This window comes from Eurypyga helias, unplaced genomic scaffold (genome assembly GCF_000690775.1).
Source record: "Eurypyga helias isolate BGI_N326 unplaced genomic scaffold, ASM69077v1 scaffold11632, whole genome shotgun sequence".
Taxonomy (NCBI): Eukaryota; Metazoa; Chordata; class Aves; order Eurypygiformes; family Eurypygidae; genus Eurypyga; species Eurypyga helias.
This window is the reverse complement of record NW_010235316.1, coordinates 42,058-59,357: the sequence shown is the minus strand read 5'-3', so window position 1 is coordinate 59,357 and position 17,300 is coordinate 42,058. Positions and strand designations below refer to the sequence as shown.

The 17,300-nt window shown below is 35.2% G+C and overlaps 1 protein-coding gene across 1 annotated transcript in view; it reads left to right on the top strand.

Moving 5' to 3' along the window:
- Nucleotides 1-17,041, top strand: part of LOC104505935 (putative methyltransferase-like protein 15P1) — a gene marked incomplete at both ends in the record, with an annotated part of 38,888 nt that extends 21,847 nt beyond the window's left edge. The window contains one exon of the mRNA XM_010146704.1: nt 16,905-17,041. Coding sequence (XP_010145006.1) covers nt 16,905-17,041 — 137 coding nt within the window. The remainder of the gene's footprint in view (nt 1-16,904) is intronic.
- Between the last annotated feature and the right edge of the window lie 259 nt (nt 17,042-17,300).

The window sequence follows — 17,300 nt, the reverse complement described above, 5'->3', positions numbered from 1 at the left end:
ATGGACTAGACCACACTGAGAAAATCGGTGCAAGTATCAGGTAAAGAAAATTGAGATGTTGATAGACAGTGGAGAAAATAACCAGTTACAAAGGGAGGAGGTAACCTGGGAAGAAGGGGGAGTGAGGGGAGGTTTTTTTTTTTTTTTTAAGATCTGTTTTGTCTCTCATTGTTGTACTCTGTTTTAATTGGTAACTGATTAAATGGATTTTTCTTCCCCAAGTCGAGTGTCCATTAAAGAATGAATTCCTTCCTTTGGCATGCTCTCCTTGCATTTATTTAGGCTTCTCCAAAGTGTTATTATCTCACTTTGTGCTATATAGATGGAATAAGATTTATTGTTGCTAAGAGGTATACACAATGTACACAATATTCTGTTTTGGGGCTAATGCGGCAATGGGAGTACCACTGCGGTTTGCTTTAGGCAGTAGAGGGATTTGACCCTTTGTTCCCTCTGAACACATGAAACTGGTTTAGGGGTGAGGAGTTATTTGGTGATGATTTTAGTTATTTAAACTTACGAATCTACATTTTAGGATATGGAAAGTGGAACATAAGAGATCAACTACTTTTAAATAGTTTCAAACTTGAGGTGTTAATTGTAAACTGGTTTTCTGATGATAAATCTGATGTAATCAATTTAAAATGTCGAGCCCATTTTTCTCAGAAGAGTGAAAGGAAGGTTTTGATGAAATACCTGCAGATGGGTATGGTTTGGGGAAACACTCTTCAGATAATATCACATCCCAGCTTGTGCCTGGAGTGTCACAGTGGCAGCAAAGCGAAGAACAGGTTGGTTGCATACAGGGCAGGGCAGTGTGAGCTTGGGGATGTAGCAGCAGACATTAAGAAAGGGTAATTGTATCTTTGTGACTGGAGGACCTTAGCAGTACTGAATGTGTTGAGAGCTAGATCCAAAAATTATAATTGCTTTTTAATTTTTCTTCTTGTGCAACTGACTTTTGGATAGCAATACAGGATAAAGCTAAGAACTATGAAACTAGCTGACCCATCTAGTTGTGCACATCGGTTCCAAGACAGCTAAGCACTCTTGGCATGTTCGTAACATTAAACACAGGATAGTTTTGTGGAGGTAAATGGAGCTACGTCTGAAGATAAACCTGTTTAATTGCTTTGCTCCGAGGGAGGTGGCTACTATCTGTGTAATTACATTGAATTGTTTTTATTGTCTGTATGGTCTTCCCTATGCTGTCACACTCATTTGTTTGATCTTGTCTTAAGTCAGATAATATCTAAGTTCATTTGAAAAGAACTATATTGTATGTGTCTACAGTTCATAAAGCAAATTAATTAGCAAATTTTCCTAATGGTAATTCCTTTGGTCTCTAAAGTGTGATCATGTCCTCCAAGCATCATTATAAAAACAATTTGCAGGCAATAAATAATAAACAGAGGAGAGCCAGAAAGTTTTTTGTGTTTACACTGTTCTTGTGCTAAAAGCTGTCATATTCCCTGTGTATTTGTAGGGCTTTTTAAAACAGTTTTTTTTAGACAGACAGCAGCATGTTAAGTAGCATCACTCCTGCTTGTTGTGTTTTAAACTAATCCTGTGATAGAACTGGTTGATTCATCTACTGTGTATATCTATTCTGTGTAGTTAAGTTAGATGTAGTCGCTCTATGCTTCTTGTTTCAGCCAATAGGAACTAGCTGAGGAAAGCCAAATCAGCTCCTCGTTTTGTAACAAGCTGCCACAGGTAGTACTTTGTAAACAGAGAGTGTTGTCAGAAAGAGTTTGGTATGCTGCCTCTTGCCAGTTTTTGGCTTATGATAGCATCTCTACTGTCATGTTGAAATGCAAGCAATTAGTTTAACAACTTCAATGGAAAATATAGTTTATTATGTTCTTTATGTACTTGTTTATTCTTTTTATAATTAACAGCTGCACATCTTTTTCTTAAAAATAGTACCCCACCCCAAAAAATTTGCTTACCTTTAAAGTCATGCCACTGTATTCTGTGATTTCCAGCATTGCATATTATATTAAACACAAGCAAGTAATACAATTGAAAATCTTTTTTACGTTAAAGGAAGAAAGGGACACTTGTATCCACAATCTGTATTCTGAATATTGTGGATATACCTTTTTTGGTGAGTTATGTCAATGCTGCAGACACTGTAAACATGTTTTATTACTATAATTACATGTTGCTGATTAAGACTTCTTATACTGCAACTGAAGAGTTGCCACAAGAGGTTGGAAGTTCCTGGTGTTCAATTATATGCTCTGAAGAGCAGAGTAGGTGCCCTCTGTAATCAATGAATTCCGTGAAAGCTGAATAATTCTACAGTAATTTAGTCTCATTATTTTTGCCAGTGGTGAATGACAGGATTTTTCTGAGGGTCTGTATTATGTTTTGATTGCAGTATTAATGTAACAGTATTAAAGTAAATGGTAAGTCATACTGTTCTCACTAGGAGTTTGAACTCATATTTGTGGTAGGAAATTAATCTGGTTTTAATTGCCTGTGAGTCTGAAGTATGTTCCTTTTTGTAAAGCTGATCTCACATAAATATAAATCAGTAACTGCCTGTTCTTTAATTATGTATTAGTGTATTGTACCTGCATGCTAGATGAGAATATGAGCATCTCCAGTTACAGTGTATTGGATATCATTAAATCTTCTCTGCTCTATGAAGTTTAGTAGCACTGCATTTCTAATTACTGAAAATTGTACTATGTGTTTATTGCTGGTTTTAGAGTGGCTATGTTTACTACAGTACGACAGTCACTTGCTTTATAAGTAACTCCATAGGGAATTTTTTGACAATATGGAAGGCGATTGCTGTAAAACATACTATAAAATTACAAAAGGATTTTAAAAAATATATCTGTCATTGTAAATAATTTTGAGATATTTTAGTGTAAAATAAAAACTAATATCAATTATTTGAGAACGTTTTTTAATCTTTCATACATACTATTGTCCAAAATACTGTATTAATTTCATAAAAAGATGACTATGTAACCTGCATTCTCAGTAGCAGTCTCTTCTTCCCTTGCCACTTCACACTTGAACTTTTCCCTCTTCAGACAGAGATTATTTCTGCTGAAAGTAATCTAAAATTTTCAGAAAGGATGCTGAGATGTGTGGGGTCCAAGTGATTTGCACATAATATTTTTATTTGCTTTAGGTTGTCAGTCATCAGACTTAGGCGTACAAAAATTTACTGCTGTTTAGTATTAACTGCATTCATGAATTGTAAGGATAAACTTTACTAATACTGTTGTTGCTATACTGCAAATATTGCTGTGATAGAAGGTGGGAATTTTAGCCAGCACAGTTGCCTCTCTTTCTAAAAAACATTCTAAACAAGGCTGATGATCTAACCCTGGAATGTGATTTCTGGTGATGTTTTAACTTAGCTCTTTATTCATGTATCTATTTATGTGATTTTTTGGATACTGGTCAATCTTTAAATGATTGGAGCCAAGAGCTGGTTGATCAATACAATAGAAAATATGACATGCAGAAATTGCATAATCTCATGGTATGCCACACCTTTTAATAAGTCACAATGCTAGCAGGCTTAATTAGCATCCAGTGTGAGGTACTGGGCATCGAACACAGTCTGGAGACAGCAGAATTAATTTGGCTCTTAGGGTATGGTAGTCTTCAGCACAGTGTTATGTTGCTAAAGACAGGCCCTCGACAGCACATCCTCTGCGGTGATCTGTGCTTCTAATTAGAACATCCCTTTTGATAACATTAAGTCTACCTTCTTGCAGTATCTAGAGACATTATCAGTGTGGTGCCTGATATGTGTCTGTTAGAGAAGCAGATGCTACCTGACAGGTTAACATGAACTGATGTGATAAGGGTGTAAATCTGTTGCACAGTTGCTCAGACTCTGCTTCTGAAGATCCATTCTAACTATCAACCCAACCATCTGCTAGTAGAAAAGCATCTAAATTACAGGCTACCTTTGGCAACCCTGGGCTCTGTATGCCGCTCCAGTGTAGCACTGAACTGTTCATATCCTGAGCAGGAAGCAAATAGTCAGCAGGTGTGACCTTTTCAAAGAAATGCCGATCCTAGAGCTGGAATAAAGTAGCCTGGGTTCACTAATATCAGTAGGAAAGCTGGTAATCTGTCATGTTTTACTGAATATGACTCAAGCCCACAGTTCTTTAGCACTGCTATGTTTGAGACAAGAGATATACACAGGGGAGCTGGAGGACAAGGATGTGTATTTAAAGTCTGTTGAGTAAGAAATATGAATAACCTGATTCTGCTTTAAAATATTTTTTTATTTTTTAAAAAATGAGGAAAAATAGCTATAGAGTATGTAGTATGTTTCTGTCACACGTCAGCTGAGCTTCAGGATTCTAAATAACAGAATTAATTCTATTATACTGATTTCCTTCTTCCCAATTCTATGGAGAGTGTGGGTGTTAAAAGTTCTCAAAGAATTTCAAATTTGCCCAATTGAAATAATTGGAAATGAAAGGATCAAGGTGGTAGGACAAGCATTGTAATCTTTTCTGAATGTGTGCTATGACAAAGACTTCATTTATATGGTAGCATTGTTCAGCATGTACATCTTTGCAGTGTTAGATACCTACCCAACGCTGTAGTCATACACATTTGCTTGAGCAGGGAGGATGTGGAACATTTTGGTTAGGATTTGGGGTTTTGTTTGTTTGTTTGTTTTTTTCTTCTTAAAACTTTCTAATGGAACTTCAGTGATACATTTTGTAGAAAACGGTGCTTCGTGATGTTTGGGGACTAACCTTTCGTTAGATCACAAATGCCATGTTACTTTGGGTTTCTGCATTTATAAGTTAAAACTTTCACTTTTGGGTGCTGAGTTTCAGAAACCTATTTTCAATAAGTTTAAATACAGGTTACAAAGAATGACATTAAGGACTAGTGCGTAACACTGGTTATGTTAATAGACTTACTGCATAAGTGATGTTAAAAAAAAAAATGGGAGATTATCCTCAGATCACTGCCTTTTGACTTCCTCTTACAGAGAAGCAGTATATTTGAAATGTATTTGAAGATGTAATTTTTTGGTGAAATATCCATTACTTAATAAGTAGGGAATATTATATGAAATACTACTACCAAGAGATAACTATTTAAAGAGTTCAGATGAGTAGGTTTTTTGGGTGTTGAAGGTAAGTTACTCTTAACAACAGCGTTTGTTTGTAATGTAGTTAAATCACTATGTGTATAATTTATAATCTTGAATTTATGCTTCAGCCAAAGATGAACACTAAAAATACATTGGTTTTCAAGGAGATTTTTTACTTCTGGAGGATGCCATGGTTTTTTTGGGGGGGTTTTTGGTGAAGGTGTGGGGGTTTTTTGTTTGTTTGTTTTTTTAATTTATTACTGTGGTATGCTCAAAACCAAATTGAGCATATATTTACTAGAAGTTATTTTCATATAATGGTACAATTAGTAGAAGTTATGTTATCTATAATTATTATTTAAAATGTTACAGTTATGTAATTATTATCTATTATATATTTTTACAGGCTGTAGGTTTTTTAACATGTTAGTGCGATCACAGTTGTAAATTGAGTCCAGCCATGAACTTCAGTTGACAGGAAAAAGACTCCATACGTCTTTCAGACGAAAAGTGATCCTACTTCCATTAGTCTCTCTTAAATAGATTGTTTGTTACAGTAATAAGATGTTCCAAAGTCAACACCGACATTTTGCATTGCTCTGTGTAACTGAGCTGGTGTAAGTGACTTTACCCATGTGTGACTTTGCAGTGGCTCTGCAATTAATAGGTTTGGGGTTTTGTTTTTAAATGTTAAGTAATTCTTTAAAGAAACACTTTTCATATTTGTTCTTACATAAATATGTTCATAGTGACTTTTTTGTTCCTTTTGAACTAAATTCTTCTATTTGCTGCACACAATGACCATCATAATTTGTTCAGATATAATCGTAAAAGTAACTTAAAATGCAAAATAATACCTGAAAGAAACTCTGTGTAAATGGATTTGAAATTACTTCCTTCTTGTCTCTGACAAAGTTATACCCTAATAGTGCCTCTTAAATTACTGCAAAATTAAACTGTGTCTTCTTGCTGGTTATTACCACTTTCTGGACGGTGTTGTTCAGAATGTGTGTTAAGGAAAGACAGTCCTAAATTTAATTTTTCCTTTCCATTGAATTTGGTCATGAACATGATGTGTCAAAACTACTTCCAACAGATGTTGACATGTGGCTTCAAAAGTGATGAGCTGCAGAACAAAGATTTTCTGCAGGAACCTCAAAAAACATCTTTGAGACTTGTGCTATAAGTTTTGCTGTACTTTGCAACAACTAATCTTCAGGCTTCTTTGAGAACGGTCACAGTTCCCATGGGCAAGAAGACTCAATGCTTGTCTGTTTTAGCATAAAAAATATTTACAAAATATATATAGTGGATTAAAGGCAAGTGCTGTGAGAAGTGCAAATGTTCAATATGTGATAAATGTTTAGGAGAAATGTGGGGGATTTTTGTAATTTAAAAAAATACAGAAGAATAGAAAAGTATGGTTAGCTTGCCTTTTCAGTTACTATATTCAGCGTATCAAACCAATATTCTATGTGATCAACTTTGAGAGCTTTATGGGATAATCTGTGATGCCATAATTTGATTAAAAATCAACAATTTATGGAAATCTTGATAGTAGGCTTGGGTTGTGCATGCTTTGGGGGCAATGCAGAGGAATGTTTATGTCCTTCTGTTGGTGAAGAATTTCAGGAGCAGATGAGATTTGGATCAGATACTGGTGTGAAAAAACATCCAACACTTTTGCTTTCTCCTAAAATGCTTTGCTGCACAGAACAGGGTTTTTTTTCCATTTATTTAGTTTCTTATGAAACCATCTGAATTAAAGCGTAATGTCATCTTAGAATAATTATCTTTCCTGTTGATTAAAAATCACATTCTGTAACAAGTATGTGGTTTTGGTACCATGAGAATACTTTAAATCATGTTGGTCTCAGAAATAACTTAATGGGTTTATATGGAAATAATTCCTTTCCATGTTAAGGCACTGGGGCAAACTAACTTTTAGAGCTCCATGAGACATGATTGTCCAGCTTCTGCTACCTGAATTAATTTTCATTGTACATTGTAAAATGCATTTATGTACACAGTTTAATGTTTGTGAAACAAAAGTGTTAACTTCAGGTTTTGAAGATAGTTGTAAGTTAATTTGGACAAAACTGATTAATGTAATTTGTTGTTATTGACTTAGAAAGATGGTTTCATCATTATTATATATTATATAAAATTATTTGATTGCCTTTTTTACTGTTTATTGGTATGCATGTATCTGTTTCAAAACCAGGTAGTCTGTAAAGGCCCTCTGACCTTTATATATATATATCTCCTGTACATTAGAGTATTAAAACAGAAAATAATGCTATTTTGCTATTCCTAAAATTGTGTAGTATACTGCTGCATGTTGCAACATGGGAAGTTTATTTTAATTAGGATAGGGTTTTTTGTATTTTCTGAAGACCTTTTTTTTTCTCGACCCACTTAGTTATCTTAAAATTAAGGCACTTGAATATGCCCATAAATTCCTGGTTTTCTAAGGTGTGTGGTAATCTCGTCGTAAAGCATTTTGATGAAGTAAAAATGAAGTGGAATCGAAGAAAAACCTCAACAGTGTACAAGCACTGATACTGTTTTAGTGGATCCCAAAGAATGTCAGAATAGCTGTTAAAGGCCTGAATGAAATTTTTACAACTTAATTCTATTAAGTATTATAGATTTGAAAGCAACACAGCTTCTCCCATTTTCGATCATAATGACTAGATGTGTATTGGGATGAAAAATACTTGCTCATACACTGAAGTTGTAATTGGTCTTCTGTTGAAATTCAGAAACTGAGTTGGAATAGGATGAGCCTTATTTATTTGTTCTCATCAATTACTGCTACTAGCTGGGAAGAAGGAGACTGCAAATCAGAACAGTTTAAGATTAATAAGCTTAAGTTTTGTTAAACATTGTAATTTTTTAAATGGTATTTCTTCCTGCTCTATTAGAAGTTTGTGTATATATGTGTATTTATACGTGCATTAGCTGTATTCTTACTGGTAGTCTGTGGGGGTGAAAACTGATAGATTCACACCCAGAAGTTCCCGTGCATTCTCCATGCATATCAATCTTAACATTTGTGATAATTCTGTGTAGAGGGTGCATATGATGTGAGCTGTGGTTTTGGGAAGATTGCCTTGTAAAGCAGTGTTTGCCACTGTCTCCTAACAGAAGCCCATTTAGGATCTTGGCCATTCTCAGTCCAGCCTGTTATCTGGAATAGAATTTGACGTCTCTGGTGTATCACCATCGTCTTCTGTAGTATGAGTAAGTTCTGTTTTGTGATGTGGTTTAACAGCATTCCTACTTTTAGAAGTTTGGAAGAAAATATATTCAAGTTTGGATATATTTTTCCTTCCTCTTATCATCACTTTTTATATTTTTACTTCTGAACAATTTTCTGTCTCTGTTTATTAAAACTGTAGGTTCAGTGAGGCATGTATTAACAAAGGCCAGCACTGAGTATTAATTTTCAAATTTGAGGAAAGAAAAGACAAAGGAACTGAGAAGAGAGACTGCCTTTTGCCACTGTGGACCTTAAAATAAGTGCCCAAACAATAGTCCGTATGCTTTATTCAAGAAACATTTACTCCAGCAATTATTGTTAAAATGTCTATATTAATTCATACCTTTGCAGTGATCAGTTGTGAAAAATGTGGTAATAAAAGCCTACAGTAGATCAACTATTCCATGAAAAAAAATAACCGCTAGAGAAAGATTCCTATAGAATTCCTTGTCATCTCTCCCCACTTCAATTCAGTTTGTTATTCTTCTTACGTGTATATGACATATTCGAGTGTATTAAAATGGTAAGCTGTGGCAAAGTCAAGATGTTTGAACAAGGGGTCAGGTATATTTATACTTTAATGCACTTAGACTTAGTATTTGAAAAATAAAGCAGAGTGGAAAACAAGTTGTGTTGTGACAATGAACAATTTCTGTTGTGAATAACAAGGAAATTCAGACAATAACTTTAGAGAACATGACTCATCATAGAAATGCCAGGCAAAAGAGGCAAAAACCATCTTGCAGTGTGTTATTTTGTTTATGATATTACTTCTCTGTTCCTGGGATTTTTTTTTTTTCCTGCAAAATGATCGAATAAATACAAATTAAAATACTTAGATACCTACCAACAGTGCCTGGCAGTGCAATAATAAATTAAATATTTATTGTTAGTCTTAACAAGCATCTCTGTTCAAAATACAAGCATACTAGTAGTTTGACCTTCTTTGCATTTACAAGTAAACACCAGCACTCACTTCAAATATGGAAACTGTATTATTGTGACAAATGTTGGCTTGTCATCCCACTAAGAAAGATCACTGAAAGCAGAGAGACGCACTGCCAATTAGTCGTGGTTGGATTGGAATACACTAGTGGATGGTGACTTTAGTATCATACAAATACATCATTGAGCTCATCACATAACCTTTTCTTCTTGTGAACTTACTTTTCTTAGACTCCAGTTTAAACAATATGTTAAAAAAAAAAAATTGTTATTTTGACATTTGATGTCTCCATGAAGGAGTCTTTTTCCATTTTATTTTTCTTTCTTCAAGCAGTAGGTACCAGGCATTTTCTTTTCTTCTAATGAGCTAAAAAGCTAAGGAGCATAGCTTGGATGCTAGGTAGTTGTTTTCCCCTTTTTCTTTGCAAAGTTTGTTTCAGTATTCTAGTATTTTTTTTTTGTTTCAAAACATGTAAAAAGTGCAAAGAGTGCCATTTACTTAAAAAAATAATTATGCAAGCACTGAAAAAGATAATAATCTTGTAATCGATTATGCAAGCACTGAAAAAGATAATTTTGTAATCATTCTTCTTTGTAATTCCTGATTTTCCTTCTGGAAGATGGAACGTGGAGTGTGAGGGACTGTTGGGACTGGGGCTGTGTTCTCAGCTGTGGCAGGAGGGATTGTGGATATATTTCCTTTGTCTACCTCCCTCAGAAAAGTTCAGCAATTCTAGTTTATTTTCTGTGAGGCCTAGTTATGAGTGGAAAGTTCTCCAGCAGGAAGGCATCACTCTTGAAGTATTGTATTCATATATAAAATTGATATGGTACTGGTAAAATGTGTTTTTTCCAAGTTAATTTTTCTTCTGCTCATACTTTAAACTTTGCATCAATGCTGTTTTCTGTTTTGAAACCAAAAGTTCTCTTGTCTTGCTTTATGTGCACACTGGGAAAAACATCCTTCCTTTTAGCTACAAGAGGTGACTAATTAAGTAGGGTTCTTGTCCCTTCTTTTGGATTAATAGTGAGTAACATTTTCCTCTTAATAGTGAGTAACATTTTCCTCTTAGAACTACATCTAAACCAACTGTAATACGTATCTTGCAAATGGCAGAGCTCTGTATTTTCTAGAGGTCCTGCATCGTCGTCTGTGTAACGTTAGCCTGTATTTCCTGGCCTACCGTTCTGTTGACTGACATGATAGCTGTCTTCATTATCTTCCGAGTGATTCACTCATGCTGTGTTTGATGGGCCTTATGAGCGTTTAATTTGTGAGGAGGATACTTTGACAAATGTACTCTGAAGGGTTCTGCACAGTACATTATCCCGCTATACTTGAATGACTGCCACTTAAAGGAAAATTTCTTCAGACAAGAAGGGAAAAATGCCAACACTGTGATATCAGAGGGGAATAATTGTTGTCCCTTCTGTGAGTGTATGTGAGTCTTTAGAGGAATTGCAAAACAGAGGGCTGCAGAAAGGAATTGCATTTTCCCAGGAAAATTGATTTGCCATTAATTTTTTTTATCAGTGAACTTGGCATTAAGATGATTCAGGTGCAAACACTTGTTGAAGGCAGAGAGAGGATGGTCACTGTCAATAGAGGATAGATTCTTTTTTTTTTTAATAGGGAAAAAGGGGGATAAACAGGGCTGGAGGTCAAAGAGAAATTACGCAGTGTAAGGTCGCTTTGGGGGAACAAAAGGCTCTCAATTTTTTATAAAAACAGTCCTGCTGTCTGTTGGAAAAGGCAGTGGAGAATGCCTTATCTTTACTAGTTAGTCACGACATTATCTTTTTGGTATTGTGTAAGTGTGAACAAGGTGAGACCCACGTCTGGACCAGAAGGTAAACAGCAGAAGTCTGTCATGTGGTCAACAATGGAAAAGAGAGAGACTGCTCATGAAGAACTGATAGCTGGGATAGAAGACTGGCGTAGTACTTCATGGACTATATTCCATCTCAGGAGGTCTTAGATATTCAGTATAATTTATCAAAGTCCTTTTTGAGACTATTTCAGTATTGCAAGAGGAAAATAAAATGTTTTGTGAAAGGTCAGCTGATCCACATGAAGTTCTTGAAAGAATGAAGCTTAGTGGCAGGAAATAAAGTTGTGTATCTAAAGGAGAAAATGGATTTTCAGAACATGACAAAGTTATTCCTTTTATGAAAGAAATAAAACAGAGACTAGAAGTTACTGGAACTAGTGAGAAAACTTGTATTTTACATATTTTTGAAGTAAGTCACATGTAGTTTCAATTTATGTATGTCAAGTTTGAGTTTCAATTTGTATGAGTTCTGCAATCTCATTTTGTGGCACAGTAAAGGAAAAATAATTGCAAAGGCTGTCAGGTGTTGTGGACTAAACTTTATTAGATGTGGAACATAATCATAAGCGGAATTATAGATTACTTCAGTCATAGAAAAAAGGAGTGCTTAAAAGGTATTTATTAGGAGATAGCTTGTCAGTGGGAAGTCTTGTATACAAAAATGAAGAAGATAAACTCTTTGTATCTCTGTAACTATCTCAGAGCTTGTTGTAAAATGAAGACTATAAAGTTTTTGTTTGTTGCTATCTGTATGTCATGAAAAAGCCAAATGGTTTCTAAAACGTACAGTCACAAACTGATTATAAAATTCCCAAGGGGAACTCTGATGGGGCTATCATAACTTAACAATGGAACGGTGAGTCACTGCGGGCGAAATTCATGTAATAATCTTTTCTGGTATTTATAGAACCAGGAGGATAAAATGTCATTTAATTTTATTTGATTAAAAACTACTAGGCAAGAGAGAAAGAGGAACAAAAAAATGAAGCATCTTTCTTTTATTTCAGGCATAACAGATGAATGGAATATATTAAAAGCGTCTTATGAAGTGATATAGTATATTGATCAATTTCAGATCTAATCAATGCTCCAAAATAGTTGTGTTAATAAAATTATTTTATTTTATAATTTAAGGTCATATTTTTCTTATGTCCTAGATGCAAAATGTTGCTTTTGAGTGGAACAGCCAGAATATGAAGCATCTCTATGAGTTCTTGCTAGCTAGTTTAGGCATATATATCTGTGCAGTTCAAAGGTTATCCATGGAAGGTCTTTGAGGTAAACACGGTAATGCCAAAGTGTAATTAATGTAGCTTTAATTAGGTTTGCTAGGATTCCAAAAATGCCTATTACATGAATGCTGGTGATGCAGAATTTTATCCAGCACTCTGTATTCAGTCCTGCAGTCACTTCTGCTTGAATCAGAGCTGTTCCTCTTACATAGTGCTCCCAGTTTAAAGATCATGTTAGTGTTGTCTACTCTTGCCTAAATGTTCGCTTGGTTTGTGTTGGTTTTATTTCAGAAAAGGCAATATAATATGGTGAGCCATGTGTTTTATTCTCCATGAACGCTTGCATGAATTCTTAACTAAAGCTTTTGAGTGCTGTCACTATATCATGGTACAATGATCCTTATTCTTTCTCTTCTCTCCTTTGCACTGCTAGTTTATCAAAATTTAAATTAGTGAAAACAGAGGCAGATGTGTGTGAGGAAAGGTGAGACTGTTAAGCAAAATAACAAATATAAATATTCTTGAATGAGCCACAAGATCCTCAAAATTTCATTTTGGGGAAGAGAAGCAGTCTGGATATATACTTGGCAAAAAAGGTCATTACCTCATCTTTTCACTTTCTGATATTCAAACTTGATAAATCAAGGATCTTCTCCATAGTATGGAAGGGTTGGTGAGAGAAAGGGAGAAGTTAAATCTGTGTAATACTTTCTATAGATCACCAAAGAAGAATTAGGTATTTAGAAAAAGAGCAGATGTACAAGAAATAAGGAAACTGCCAAAGCCATTGGTGAAGAAATGTCTTCTGGAACTTCACATTGCTAGTGGGTTTAAGTGGAATAAAACTATTGTTCCAAACTTTTTTTTTTTTTAAAGTAAGTAGCTGCTTACTTCTAGTGCTTCCAGTGCCTTCCTTGACTCTTTCTGCCAATATTGGAGGTCTGTTTCAGGGAAGACAATGTTGAAGTTTTCAAAAATTTTGGAGCTAGATTTCTAGCTGTGATATCAAATAAGAGCATTTTTTTGTTCTTGTTTTAGGCATAACAAAACAACTAAATGCAACCCAGATGATGTTACTCATGTTGACTAAACCTATTTTTTCCAAGATGATTTATTATGTAATTTAGATTGGTTTTGATTGTTTTGAGCTGCTGCAGAATAAAAATGACACTTGAGACTGTCGTGACCAAGTTGAGTGCATTTATGAGTGGGTTAGTCCTGTGGAAGAAATAAAAAGGTGGTTTTAATTTTCTGTTGTTCCTTCACATTTTTCTCAAGTTTTTTATCTAGAATAGAAGATCAGTGTCAAAGATCTCTTTATTGCTTTTGTACATTACTTCTGGTAAGGATTAAATGGAAATAACCTGCATGGAAATCAAAGAATATCAGAATCTCTTACAACCTGTAAGAATAATTTAAGAGGATTTTTGTATTTTCTAGAGTTCATTTAAATTTTTGCAATTTTCTAAGGTAAATCCAGAGTTAACAATTACACTTTTATATTAATTTTCATTAGAGAAGTAATACAAATTTTGCTAATAGGTTTAATATCCCATTCAATAGCCAGTACTGGTTTTTTACAAGGGTAGTACAAATAACAGTAGAGTGCAGAAAAGCTCTATAGTGAAGGGACCCTCTTCCATGAGAGGTTCTCTGACTGATCAACAGTGATAATATGGGAGCTTACAGAGAAAATAAATGTTTTCAGTAGCTTAGAGTTTTTAATGTATGCAAGTATTTTCAAAACCTAGGTCAATTTTCATGGCTAGTTGTGTTTTAAATAATACCTACAGTTTTCTGTTTCAATTTTGTGTTTATCAAATTGGTTTCAGTGAATATACTTTTGGTTTTGTTATGGCAGCAGATAAATCAGAATACTTAGATGGTGGAAGCATTTATATGGTATGGATATTTATTTCATCTGTAACATAACTTTGTCTTATGCATACTGCTTACAAAACCAAAACAGTATGTGTCAGTTTTTTATTTCCTCATATGAACAGTGCAATTTAATATTGGAATATGAGACAACCGTTTTTTTTTCCACTGTGAACTTTGTAAAATATTGTAGGAAAGTTCTGCTTTTAGATCATAGGCGTGGGAAGCATGATGGTAGAACACAAAAAAATTAAATCATAACAGTCTAAAGATCATAAAGGATCATAATTTCACTTAGTTTTAGCCACAGTAGAGTTGTATTATTAGTTTCATAAATATTCATTATTATTATTGTGGGATTTCCATTAAAAGCCTTTATTTATGTTTCTTAAAAACTGTTTCTGGAAAAGTGTTTGGGTTTTTCTTCATTGCCTTTGAATTTCTCTTTTTATCCGAGGGGATTTTGTGGTTGAATCTCAATTCTTTCAAGAGATACATTACAGTTTCCCTTTAAAGGTGCTTACTTCTTACCTGGGTTGTATAATTTTTGTAAATAAGTTTATTTCACATTAATTTCTATTTAATAGGATTGCACTTGATAAATGGTCTTCAAAAACTGTTCCATATGAAAAAAATCATTTGAGAAGTGAAAAAACAAACAAAAACCAAAAAACCAACCCAACCCAGGTGCAAACAAAAAACAAAAAAACAACCCAACCCAGGTATTAAGATTGATGGATATAGAGAATCTGCTCTGCTGGTTTAGCTTGCAGGGAATCTGATTTTCCACCGAATCAACAGAGGTCAGTTAAATCAACCATTAGGAAAGAATTATGGGAATTCAGAGATGCAGAAACTAGAGAAGATGCTGTTCAGGTGCATTTCTACTTTGGTTTAAATACACTGTCATAAGCCAATAAAGATCTTTCTCTTTCTGAATACGAGTATGTTTTCCCTGGAGTGTAGAATTATGGATACTTTCTTAGTAATTTGGAAAGGAAATACTTCCTAAGTGGAACTGCAGTCATACAACCTCTGCATTGCAAAGTGAAGAGACAGGTATTTCTGTCAACAGGATAGTTCTTGACGTTTGAGCGGTTAAGTGCCAGTGTTGTCAGGCCAAAGGAGGAAAATACTTGGGGCAGCTTCTAGAAACAACATTGCTGTTTTACACGTAAAGACTTAAACCAGCATTAAGTTCTAGCGGATTTCCTTGTGTTCCTCCTGTTAGTGGAATCATCTAGCCCAGCCTGCCTTAGTTCAAGGTGGTTGGCTGTGTCCCGAGTCACTGTTTCTTAGGAAAGTCTCGGGAGCAAAGCTCCCTGGTCTGCCTGTTGTTCACGTGGGCTCTGGCTATGGAAACCTCTCTAGAATGAGCCTACAGCAGCTGCAGAGCCATTGGGAGAGCAGCATTCACCTTCCCAGAGTCTTACCTCCGCTGCCTTGCTTCTTCCTTCCTTTCTCATGCTGGAACCTGCTGCACACCAGATGCTTGATCTCCCTTCGCAGGCAAATCATTTGCTCCAGATGTTCTCTTCTGTCGTGTGGCTGGGAGTTAACCAGCCTGCTGAAGTCTCCTTTATTTTCAGCAACTTCGTTATTTTCAGTCTTATTTATTTCCAGGAACTTTGAGTTCTGAGAGCCTTGCTACAGGAATTTCAATGCCCAATTTTACTCAACTTGTGCAGCGTCTATACCTATGCATGTTTTAGGGTGCATTCAAAGTTCCTTGAGTATGTCCTCAATTTTAGCCCGGAGACTGGTTGTGCCTTCCTAGTGTTACTAAAAATCTTCCAGTCTTAGTTTGTGTATCCAAAAAAATGGACATGATCTATGTTCATGGGCAGTAAGTATTCCTCAGAAGCAAGGAAATAAACGTTGCTTATCAAAAAGTGTAACTTGAGCCCCAGCAATTGAAATTGGATTGGTGTTAAGGCGGCTATTCCTATGCTATTCTGCATCCAGCTAACATGGAGTGATGATAGAGAAGGTACCGCAGGGTTGGGCTTTAGCCTATCTTAGTAACCTAAATACATGGCTTTGTCTGTGCACAGTAAACTGAAATCCATGGTACTGTATCTTCAAAACATTTTCTGTGCTTGTTAAGTTAGTCCCAGTCAGGAGATATATGTGCCTGTGCTGCCATCACACTTTGATCTGCGGTATAAAACTATGATAGTCTCATTTTTTAAAATTGGTACACAAATCCATCAACCTTCCATTTAGACACACTCTTAAGAAGCAGATGGTGCTGATTACTTCCTCTAGTCCCCTGCTCTATATATCTTTGTATGCCTCAAGTTAAACGAGTCCAAACAAAGCAGTCAAACAAGTGACTTTTCTCTCAACTCAGAATGGAAGGAAATGGGAAGAGTGTAAAGCTGCAGTTGGTTATACCAAATGATTTTCCTTTTTGGTTTGGAAGGACTTGGGGGGCAGGGGAGGGGAAGGTTGCAAACCTTAAAAAGATTTTTCTGGCTTGATTGCAATTCTGCACAAAATATGAAAATATTTCCGAAAAGGCATTGTGACTCTATATTGAATGGTATGTTTTCCTCCAGCATATGAGAGAGATTAACAAAAGAAGCTTTAAATCATCAATTGGTTTGCCACTTTTCTAGGGTAAGGGTGTTGTCTTTCTTACTCAACAGTGTTTCCTTGATATGACGTTTGGAGCCGGAGGTCATACTACAGCTCTGCTAGAGAAAGCCAGCGACGTTACTGTATGTGCACTGGACAGGGACCCCACAGCTTATAAAATAGCTCAGCAGCTTTCAGAATCGTACCCGTAAGTTGTCTTTTTCTGTTGTAAATATGCTTGAGATGAGTTGCTACTGTGCTATTATAGATACAATTTAGTATGTTTTTATAGTTTTTATATAGAGATTTTTATGGCTTACTGTAGAATAACATTACATGCTGCGTGTACTCTGTTAAACAGGAGATCCAATTCAATTTATTAAGTGATTGCATGCAAGTTCTTTTGGAGGTTTTTGGAGTTAAATGCATTATCTGCTCTGTTAATTTTGAGTATACATCACAGCCAA